At 32.2% G+C, this 12,309-nt stretch overlaps 1 protein-coding gene across 3 annotated transcripts in view; it reads right to left on the reverse strand.

Moving 5' to 3' along the window:
* LOC149779365 (uncharacterized) overlaps nt 1–12,309 on the reverse strand; it is a 93,857-nt gene that overhangs the window by 42,630 nt on the left and 38,918 nt on the right. For all 3 annotated transcript variants that reach the window (XM_089939991.1, XM_089939992.1, XM_089939990.1), the window contains exons 8-11: nt 9,972–10,120; nt 7,870–8,002; nt 6,180–6,266; nt 74–191 (exon numbers count right to left, since the gene is read on the reverse strand). In XM_089939991.1, coding sequence (XP_089796117.1) covers nt 74–191; nt 6,180–6,266; nt 7,870–8,002; nt 9,972–10,120 — 487 coding nt within the window. The remainder of the gene's footprint in view (nt 1–73; nt 192–6,179; nt 6,267–7,869; nt 8,003–9,971; nt 10,121–12,309) is intronic.

Below are 12,309 nucleotides of genomic sequence, written 5' to 3' on the forward strand. Positions count from 1 at the left end.
GAAATGAAAACAAAATTGAGATTTGGTCAAGTTACCAGTCACAGGATCTGTATAAGATACAAAAGATGCATACCTGTAGACTGCCATCAGGAAGAGAGCATGTTTGGACAATGCAATGCCTTGACAACTCCAAAGATGGTTTTCATCAATACTAATACTGTAGCTAGATTTTGAACAGGAGATGGATATATCTGAAATTATAATTAATTTTCTTTTTAAAAAAAAAAAAACACAGGTGCTTCTTCTGAGGTCAGCTTCGGCTGCTGAAATGGTGTCTTTGCATGAAAAACTATACTCTGGTCAGCTAGGATGGGTTGAAATGGCATGTCTTTTGCATGAATACTCTTACTGCTTTACATATGCACGTGTTGATGTATTAGTGTATATGAATTAATCATTCTCCTTCAAAATAAGTTCTTCATGTAACAATGAAGCATTGAACAAACAAGATGCCTAAGCAGACCCAAGATCTCTCATCTGTCTTACATCCATATGAAATAACACAGGCTAACAAAGGGTATATTCACCAGAGTGTAACCAACCTGTACACAGCTCACCTAATTTCAATAGTTTCCAGCAGCCAATCAAGCACTATTAGAAAGTAAAGTGATCTTGATTCCTTTACCAACTGAACATTTTATTTGCAATCTTTTAACTTTACATCTGAACATTTATTCATTTTAAAGTTTTAAATTTGAAACTTTTAATTGGCACCATATAGCTGGTATTGTGAAACCAACTAGCTAATAACCTATCCACCTACTCAATACCTACTTTCTACCTACCAACCTACTGTAACAGAACATGCAAGGCACACAATAATAATTAAAAAAATGCTCTTTTCTATCATATCATAGTTGCAGTAATATGCTGATAATAAACGCATATTATTTTTGTATTCATATTTCAAAATCATGATGCCTGAAAAACAGAGTTTAGGAATGATCATTAAGAGAACAAATATTATTGTGTGAAAGTCACAGGCTTTGAGTGACCGAGTGTCAGACAGCAGTTCATGCATCAATAATTGCCTGGATTAACCACAGGTGAAGTATAACATGAAAGCTTGCATCACACAGACCACTCGTCTAATTTATATATTCATTCACATCAACAATACACTTTTAACCTATGTTAATGTATAATGATAACATAACACAATATGCAATGTATAATGGTAACATATCACAATATACAATGTATATTGGTAACATATCACAAACATACAATGTATAATGATTACATATCACAATATATAATGTATAATGGTAGCATTTCACAATATACAATGTGTATTGGTAACATATCACAAACATACAATGTATAATGATTACATATCACAATATACAATGTATAATGGTAATATATCATAGAATATAATGTATAATGGTACCATATCACAATATACAATGTATAATGGTAATATATGATATATACAATATATAATAATAACATATGACAATATATACAATGCATAATGGTAACAAATGATATATACAAAGTAACATATCACAATATACAATGTATATTGGTAACATATCACAAACATACAATGTATAATGATTACATATCACAATATACAATGTATAATGGTAATATATCATGAAATATAATGTATAATGGTAACATATCACAATATACAATGTATAATGGTAACATATGATATATACAATATAAAATAATAACATATGACAATATATACAATGCATAATGGTAATAAATGATATATACAAAGTATAATGGTAACAAATGAAGATATATACAAAGTATAATGGTAACATATGACAATATCTACAATATATAATGGTAACATATCACAATATACAATGTATAATGGTAACATATGATGATATATACAATGTATAATGCTAACATATCATAATAAACAACGGATAATCATGAATATGTTAAGTTTACCTTGAACCAGCATATGTATTCCTCCTTGAAATTGCCTTGCCAACAAAGGCCCTTCTGAGTAGGCTACAATGTGTGTGTGTGTGTGTGTGTGTGTGTGTGTGTGTGTGTGTGTGATTTGGATTTTTAATGCAGCTTTAACAATTTTTCAGTCATATTGCTACGATGTCTGCAGTGTGACAGTTTATAGTGATGTCTAGCACTGGGGCATCATGCTGCAGACATGTAGCATGATGTCCCACCCAGTCACATTATCCTGACACTAGGCCAACCAGTCCTAACACTAACCTCTTAATGCTGAGCGCCAAGCAAGGCAGCTGTTAGTACCATTTTTGTAAGTCATTGGTATGACTCAGCCAGGGATCAAACCACAACCTCCCACATCCAAGGTGATACTTATAGAGATAAGGTGGGGGGGGAGAAACTCCCTTTAATGGCTGTTTTTCATAATGTAGCAATTGCAATCATCTAGACTGATGTTGGGGGTAAAACTGCTTCTGATGGGAGTCTGCCATTTTTACATGTGGCAGCTGTCATCTCACCACTGAGACTAGAACTGACATTGATGAAATAAGATTGGGAAAATAAGGTTAGTGTAGAGGAAATTTTTGTGCAGCCTCACTACCAGTTTCCAAACAGCAGGAAGAATAGGAAAGAATTGTTTGTAGAACCATAGAAAAATGAGACTTAAGCAATTAGAAGTGAAAGAGAACATGAAGATGAAAAAGAAATCAAGATTTCAAGAGAAATTTGAGGAGTTTTCCATGATATGTTGACGTGCCCTGTTATAAATTTAGCAATGTGGCTTGGCCATTCCCAGGCAAGATTTGTTTCCAAGAGTGAAGCAAATGATCTGACAAAGATGAGGTTGCCCTCTGTTTCTCACCAATTTCAAGTTTTCTCTGAACACTTTATGATATATTACACATAAAGGTAGTGCCAATATAGCTTAATCCAACCTTGAAGGGTTTCAGAGTGTGATCAGCAACAGAGGGTACAGAATGATGCTGGCAGCTGGCTATCTTTAAAAAAAACTCTTGGAGTTATTGGGGTTTCATTTTGTTTAGGCAGGCAGATGATAATAAATCTTGAGGTATTACTGAAGGAGACACCTGATCTGGTCATCTGCAACCCTAACATGAGGACCTGATATTTCATGACTCAGTGGCAGACAAATGGCAGGAGACATTACTTAAAAGACCCCTCTATCACAGATCTGAGGCAAAATTCCATCCTATCCACTGTAGGATTTGAGAAGGTCATAAGAATGTCCCCACTGATATGAATGCACATCTGGGAGACACTCCATATACAGGTAAAACATACCAAATGGATGGGAAGCTGTCAAGCAAAGCATGTTGGTCTATGTCCACAGAATAAACCATGAACTGTTAACTCATCATCTGAACAGATGAAGACAGCATGGTTTTGTATTGTTGAAGGAACCAGTATAGCCAGTGGAGGGATGGTTATATGTCGGATCAGAGAGACACATAAATGTAGCAGGATATAATTGAGTGACCAGCTGGCTGATTTGCAGCCAAAATTGTTATGACTGATCATTGATCAAAAGGGTAAACGACTGATGGATGACTTGTTACGACTGATCCCTGATCAAAAGGGTAATGGAGGGCTGGATGACTGGTTGGGTAATAGAGGGCTGGATGACTGGTTGGGAAATGGAGATTGGATGACAGGTTGGGTAATGGAGGGTTGGATGACAGGTTGGGTAATTGAGGGCTGGATGACTGGTTGGGTAATGGAGAGCTGGATGACTGGTTGGGTAATGGAGAGCTGGATGACTGGTTGGGTAATGGAGAGCTGGATGACTGGTTGGGTAATGGAGAGCTGGATGACTGGTTGGGTTGGCCTATCTGGTTAGTCAAGTGAAAGATGATGAAATGGTCACTGGATCTGCAGACCAAAATTTAACAAGTGACTTCTGAACAAAAGAAACAATGGATAGCCATTTGTCTAACTAAACAAACTGGCCAGCTGGAACAACGTAAAGACAATACAACAACACAATACTGACTTACCAAGAGATGACTGAAAATTGCAGAGAAATCGAATGGATTTCGGGAGTTATATTGGTATGATGCTATTTGTATTCAGCAATTGCAAAAGACAGTCACCCAGTGGTAACAACAAGTAATTATTATCATGGCACCTTCAAAATGTTATTTCCTACAGACACTATTTCCATAGTCTTTGCAGAATACAGATGCAAAAGACAAATTTTTCATCTTTTGGAAAGGGCAGAGTTCTAGAGGGGCTGGAAGATAATTCCTAACATTATTGTGATCAGATAATGTGTTCGACAGTGAAACAGTCCTCAGCTCCCCTATCCAGAGTTAAATATTACAACTTCCTACTCTAGCTTGTATAAAAGACAGCAATCGCAAAGAAAAGTACAATGTCTGTGTGTTGAAAACCTGCATTTCTATTACCTGTGTAAATGTAACTGATATTAAATTTAAATATTTAAAAATCTTCAATTACATGGTTACACAATTAATGGATGTGTGTATTAAACACCTACTATCCTATAAATATATCCTTGGAAGATCATCAACTATTACAAGGCTATTTAGGTATTAAGATGGAGCAACATTTGAGAAGTAACTCCATTTCTAGTCAAACAACCAAATGTATTAAAACAACTCTGCTTAGATCTGGGATTTCGTTGTGATTCTTTAAAAACACATTTGTCATTATTTCAAAATAATGTTTACTGCTATGAACTTGTTAAAAGTAACTTTAAATGTAATACAAGTCTGACATACTCTAACAAGAGTCCCATGAAGTTAATGGCATTCTCCTGGCCAAAAGAAATTTAAGGAAAACATGTAAGACTGGTTCTTCTTTTTAACTGCTGAATGTTAAAACTACTTCTAATATTCTTGAGCCAAAAGAAGATTTTCAAGATGGCCACCACTGATGACATATTGGATGTAACATTTGCACCATTTTTACTTAGGACTAACTAGACTTCATAAAAAGTATTTTCATGAAAACCACATCTTGATATCACCATCCATTCAGAAAGAAAAGCAATAACAAGATTTTTAAGATGGCATCCTTGTAGCTATACCATATGTCATATCAGTATCATTTTCACTTAGGACCAACTAGATAGCAATAGAAGTCTTTGGGTGAAAACCCCATGTCAATATGACTTCCTCTTTGGAGAAGCAATATAATAAAATTTTCATGGTGACTGGCATGTTCAACATACTGGATGTCAGATCAGCATTATATTCATTCAATATAAACAACACAGTATAAAAAGTATTTTGGTGAAAACCTCTATGTCAATATCACCGTCCATCCAACACAAGTACTGATAACAAGACTTTCAAGGTGGTTGCAATATTGGTTGTCAAATCGAGGACAAATTAGACTTCATAATCAGAAAAATTTTCATGCATACTGAAATGCTGATGACAATTATAACTTTGTCTTTGTTGTATGCCATACAGATCATTACAGTGATGACAATGATAACTTTGTCTATGTTGTATGCCATACAGATCATTACAGTGATGACAATGATAACTTTGTTTATGTTGTATGCCATAAAGATTATTATAATGATGACAATGATAACTTGTCTATGTTGTATGCCATACAGATCATTACAGTGATGACAATGATAACTTTGTCTTTGTTTTATGCCATAAAGATTATTATAATGATGACAATGATAATTTTCACCATGTCTTTGGGTTCTTTTATGCTATGCTAATGAAATGGCTTCCTAAATGTGTAATAAGGAAACAGAATAATAAAAAAAACTGAAATGGTACTTTGTTTGTTTTAATTCTGTGGAATATACATGTAACATAAAGTAGAGGTTTCATCTTGTAAGATATGCTCAATTTCTAATCAAACAAAACTGAGAAGAGCTAAAATAAACAGCATTAGGCAGGAAACAAAACTTATTCAACTTGAAGTACAATCACAACTTTATGACCTTCAGTTATTCAAACCTAAGAATAATCTGAATTTTCTCACCCGGGATTCAGATAAGAGAGTAACATTCTATGCCACCTTGGCACAACAAAGGCTATAGGAACGTGCATGTGATGTTCACTGGCAATTCGGCAAATATTTTAGGAGGAGCAGTGACAACAAACTTGTGCTAACAGATGGCTGGATAGAGAGATCGTTGGACAAAAGCACAACAGGCCATCCCATAAGCTCTTCTGCAAGCATTGCAGTATATATTCTCTATATAAATATGGTTCAGGTGTAAAACATACTCTTCTCATCTGTACCATCCACTGTCAGTCTCTGAATCATCCCATCTAAAGATGACATCACAATAACACCATCCCTGTGGCAGAATCCTGTAACAATCAAAAGATGCCAGTTTAAATAATGTAGGCTAAGGTTATGTCAATTTGACACTTGTAAAATTATACTAACTTAGTCTCTACATATGTCAATTTGACACTTGTATGAATTACACTTTAGTCTAGTAAAATGTCTACGAATGTAAATTTCACACTTGCATAAATTACACTAATAGTTTCTGAATATGTCAAATTGACACATTTATAAATTACACTAATAGTCTCTGAATATGTCAAATTGACACATTTATAAATTACACTAATAGTCTCTGAATATGTCAAACTGACACATTTATAAATTACACTAATAGTCTCTGAATATGTCAAATTGACACATTTATAAATTACACTAATAGTCACTACATATGTCAATTTGACACATTTATAAATTACACAATAGTCTCTTAATATGTCAAATTGACACATTTATAAATTACACTAATAGTCTCTGAATATGTCAAATTGACACATTTATAAATTACACTAATAGTCACTACATATGTCAATTTGACACATTTATAAATTACACTAATAGTCTCTTAATGTCAAATTGACACATTTATAAATTACACTAATAGTCTCTGAATATGTCAAATTGACACATTTATAAATTACACTAATAGTCACTACATATGTCAATTTGACACATTTATAAATTACACTAATAGTCTCTGAATATGTCAAATTGACACATTTATAAATTACACTAATAGTCTCTGAATATGTCAAATTGACACATGTATAAATTACACTAATAGTCTCTGAATATGTCACATTGACACATTTATAAATTACACTAATAGTCTCTGAATATGTCAAATTGACACATTTATAAATTACACTAATAGTCACTACATATGTCAATTTGACACATTTATAAATTACACTAATAGTCTCTTAATATGTCAAATTGACACATTTATAAATTACACTAACAGTCTCTGAATATGTCAAATTGACACATTTATAAATTACACTAATAGTCTCTGAATATGTCAAATTGACACATTTATAAATTACACTAATAGTCGCTACATATGTCAATTTGACACTTCTCTGAATTACACTAACAGTCTCTATATATGCATTAATATCCTCATAATTAAAACAGACAGCTATGGATGACTGCTTATAGACAACACATGGTCTTGCAAGTCAACTTTGTCAATCATGCTCAGTGATGATAATGTAGTGTTACTTGCCAATCAAGTTTTCATTGTAATTCTGTCAGTGACAGACTGCTACCACCGACATCAAAAAATCTTTTTTCATTCTCAAATAAAGTAGTAATTCTTACTCAACAAAAAGTCCAAATGACCCCAAGACTGCTGACTGGGACTACATTGGCCATAAATACTGACTGATTTTAAAGAAAAACCTTTAACTTTACTGTTGATACACCAGTTTATCAGGGTCTATATTGTTTGTTTTACTGATTACTCCTAAGAAACTGGAAAGACTCTGGAGGCATACTGTGTGACAACAGATCTTGCTCTATGCAGTTTCCAGCTGAACCTAAATTATATGCGAGTAAATATGGTACTTCCTACGTTAAGTCTATGGGATGAAATTAGAGTATATGGTAAAACTAATTTACCTGTTCCTGGTAAGTTATTTTCTGCCAGTGTATATGGTGTCTGGCACACCACTTTGGCCTTTCCATCTATGACATCAATGGCATGGGCAATTATGTAGGATTCTTTGCTGATGAATAAAACATCACACTGCAGCTGAACGGAAAGAAAACTATACCTATGAATATCAAACTCGCAATGAGTCCCTAGTAAGAACTAAAGCTCTAAATTGAAATCTTGGAATCAATCAATGTTTCTAAAAACTAAGAAATTTAAAAGTATTGAGTTTTAATAATTCATACTTAGTGTTATGTAGGTGTTTTCCTTTACCAGCCATGATGTCATACCAAAACATGGACTGAACACTGATCAATAACTAGTGCTGCAGTAGATCCACATTTGCATTTGCTAATTTTATTAAAGTGCTTTCTTTAATAAATCAATTATTTAGTGTTTCAAAAAATGTTTGTCAGTCTGTGTATCTGATACTAATTTACTGTCTTTTAAAATACATAAAATTTACATTTGATAATAATTTCTTTATTCAGCCTACATTTATGACATTGATTTTTACTTAAAATAAAAAAATGGGAAAATTTCAACATAGTAGAATTTCTTGTCAGTATTTCATTAAAATGCATGTCCTTTATTTAATATATCCATTTTTGAAGAAAGTATTATCTAAAGGCAACCTGGATTTATAAACTGGATTTTTCAATTTCGATCAACCAATTTGGAAAATGTCTACAATCTTTTATGTATTAAACAAAGTGTATTCCTTCCTTTCATCTTTTTTCTAAATTTCAAGATAAACATGGTTTGTTTGAAATTTTACAACTATTTTAAAAATCTAATTGTAAAAAAAGGGAAGGAAAGGAAACGGCTTCTTGATATAAATGTAATGCAACATCAGGGAGCTCACCTAATTTAAAATTAAGTATTTGGATACAAAAGTCTATACAGATGAATTGCCTGCTTTAAGTTTTAAATTTATCCATTTTCATGGAATTTTGGATTTATAGGCAGAGAGAATCCCAATTTCTAACCCTACAGACATTTTAGATATTATCTATATTATTTAGCTTATATTAACCAACCCTGAGGACAGGTAAGGTCTAAAATTAATGTAAATTACAGCCATTACCAGTGATATACCTTGGAAGTGATAAAAACAAACTATCTGAACCTGTGTAAATTTTGTCTTAATTTTCATTAATCTAATATTAACATATACAGGTCTGTCTTACTGCCATTATTTTGTCTGACTTTTTATCAATTCTTTCCCATAACATACAGTATTAACATTTATTTTATTTTTGCCAAATGAGTAAAAAGCCAAACATTCAATGATAGAATGACAACTGAAAGTAAAGGCTCCGATGATGTAAAAGTCTCTATGCAAACTAATATAATTTACAGAATATGCAACAAAAGATTGTTTACATCAAAACTGATATCAATAACAGTAAAGGCAACAAATGATTGTTTCACTGTTATATGAATGCCATAAGATCTACTACTTTGATCTCTATATATCAAACTGCAGAGTTTAAAAATGTGAATTGTAATGTGTTAAAAAGAATGTTCTTCTTCATATGAGAAGGCATGATTGAAAATCCAACATCTGGGACTAGAATTTCAATAAAAGCTCTGCAAGTCTCATTCATGATGCAAATTTGAATCCCTAAAGCTGAATGTACCATGCTGTCCACATAATTTCCTAAAGCTGAATGTACCATGCTGTCCACATAATTTCCTAAAGAAGAATGTACCATACTGTCCACATAATTCCTTAAAGCTGAATGTACCATGCTGTCCACATAATTTCCTAATGCTTGCATGTAAGTCCTATCCAACTGCCAATGCACAGATCTATATTTATAATAAATAATAAACCAACAAATCTGAATCTATTCTGTTTGCTATGGTTAAACAGCAGAACAAAGACTCTGATACTGAGCTGCATAATTTGCAAGAGATCTAGTTCTATGTAGTTTTCTTTACTATTAATCAAAAGAATGAACAACTCAGACCTGTATCTGCCAGAGCATTACGTGATGGTACATCATTGTCTATGCTGTTTGCATTTAGACTGCACCTTAATGTGAATACATATGATATATACCTTTTCACATCTGACCCAGCACATACATGACACCCTCATTAAATCCTTGTCATCTTGGACAGAGGTCACTTGGCAGGCAAAGTCATTGTCCATCTGTACAATTGACACTGTTCCATCCAAATATCCAACAGCAAACATACCAAACACACCTAAAATTAAAAGTAACTGTTATAATGACACACGAACATACTAAAATTAAACGTAGCTTGAACAATAACATACCAAACACACCTAGGATGAAACAATAACTGTTACAATGACATAACAAACACACTCAAATGAAAAATAACTGTTACAATGACATTCCAAACATATTAAAATGAAAATTAACTGTTACAATGACATATCAAACATATTAAAATGAAAATTAACTGTTACAATGACATTCCAAACGCACTCAAATGAAAAAGTAACTGTTACAATGACATACCAAACATATTAAAATGAAAAATAACTGTTACAATGACATACCAAACATATTAAAATGAAAAATAACTGTTACAATGACATATAAAACACACTCAAATGACAAATAACTGTTACAATGACATTCCAAACACACTCAAATGAAAAATAACTGTTACAATGACATTCCAAACACATTCAAATAAAAAATAAATGTTACAATGACATACCAACACACGCAAATGAAAAATAACTCTTACAATGACATTCCAAACACACTCAAATGAAAAATAACTGTTACAATGACATTCCAAACACATTCAAATGAAAAATAACTGTTACAATGACATTCCAAACATACTCAAATGAAAAATAACTGTTACAATGACATTCCAAACACACTCAAATGAAAAAGTAATTGTTACAATGACATTCAAAACACACTCAAATGAAAAATTAACTGTTACAAAGACATTCCAAACACACTCAAATGAAAAATAACTGTTACAATGACATTCCAAACACATTCAAATGAAAAAGTAACTGTTACAATGCCATTCCAAACACACTCAAATGAAAAAGTACCTGTTACAATGACATTCCAAACACACTCAAATGAAAAATAACTGTTACAATGACATTCCAAACACACTCAAATGAAAAAGTAACTGTTACAAAGACATTCCAAACACACTCAAATGACAAATAACTGTTACAATGACATTCCAAACACATTCCAATGAAAAATAACTGTTACAATGACATTCCAAACATATTAAAATGAAAATTAACTGTTACAATGACATATCAAACATATTAAAATGAAAATTAACTGTTACAATGACATTCCAAATGCACTCAAATGAAAAATAACTGTTACAATGACATTCCAAACACACTCAAATGAAAAATAACTGTTACAATGACATACCAACACACTCAAATGAAAAATAACTGTTACAATGACATACCTAACACACTCAAATGAAAAATAACTGTTACAATGACATACCAAACATATTAAAATGAAAAGTAACTGTTACAATGACATAACAAACACACTCAAATGAAAAATAACTGTTACAATGACATACCAAACATATAAAAATGAAAAATAAATGTTACAATGACATTACAAACACACTCAAATGAAAAATAACTGCTACAATGACATTCCAAACACACTCAAATGAAAAATAACTGTTACAATGACATACCTAACACACTCAAATGAAAAAGTAACTGTTACAATGACATACCTAACACACTCAAATGAAAAATAACTGTTACAATGACATTCCAAACACACTCAAATGAAAAATAACTGTTACAATGACATTCCAAACGCACTCAAATGAAAAATAACTGTTACAATGACATTCCAAACACATTCAAATAAAAAATAACTGTTACAATGACATTCCAAACACATGCAAACGAAAAAAAACTGTTACAATGACATTCCAAACACATGCAAACGAAAAAAAACTGTTACAATGACATTCCAAACACATGCAAACGAAAAAAAACTGTTACAATGACATTCCAAACACACTCAATGAAAAATAACTGTTACAATGACATTCCAAACACACTCAAATGAAAAATAACTGTTACAATGACATTCCAAACACACTCAAATGAAAAATAACTGTTACAACGACATACTTAACACACTCAAATGAAAAATAACTGTTACAATGACATTCCAAACACACTCAAATGAAAAAAAACTGTTACAATGACATTCCAAACACACTCAAATGAAAAAAAACTGTTACAATGACATTCCAAACACACTCAAATGAAAAATAACTGTTACAATGACATTCCAAACACATGCAAACCAAAAAAAACTGTTACAATGACATTCCTAACACACTCAAATGAAAAATAACTGTTACAATGACAATCAAAACACACTCAAATGAAA

Source organism: Sinohyriopsis cumingii, chromosome 17 (genome assembly GCF_028554795.1).
Source record: "Sinohyriopsis cumingii isolate HCF-2022 chromosome 17, ASM2855479v2, whole genome shotgun sequence".
NCBI classification, from domain to species: Eukaryota; Metazoa; Mollusca; class Bivalvia; order Unionida; family Unionidae; genus Sinohyriopsis; species Sinohyriopsis cumingii.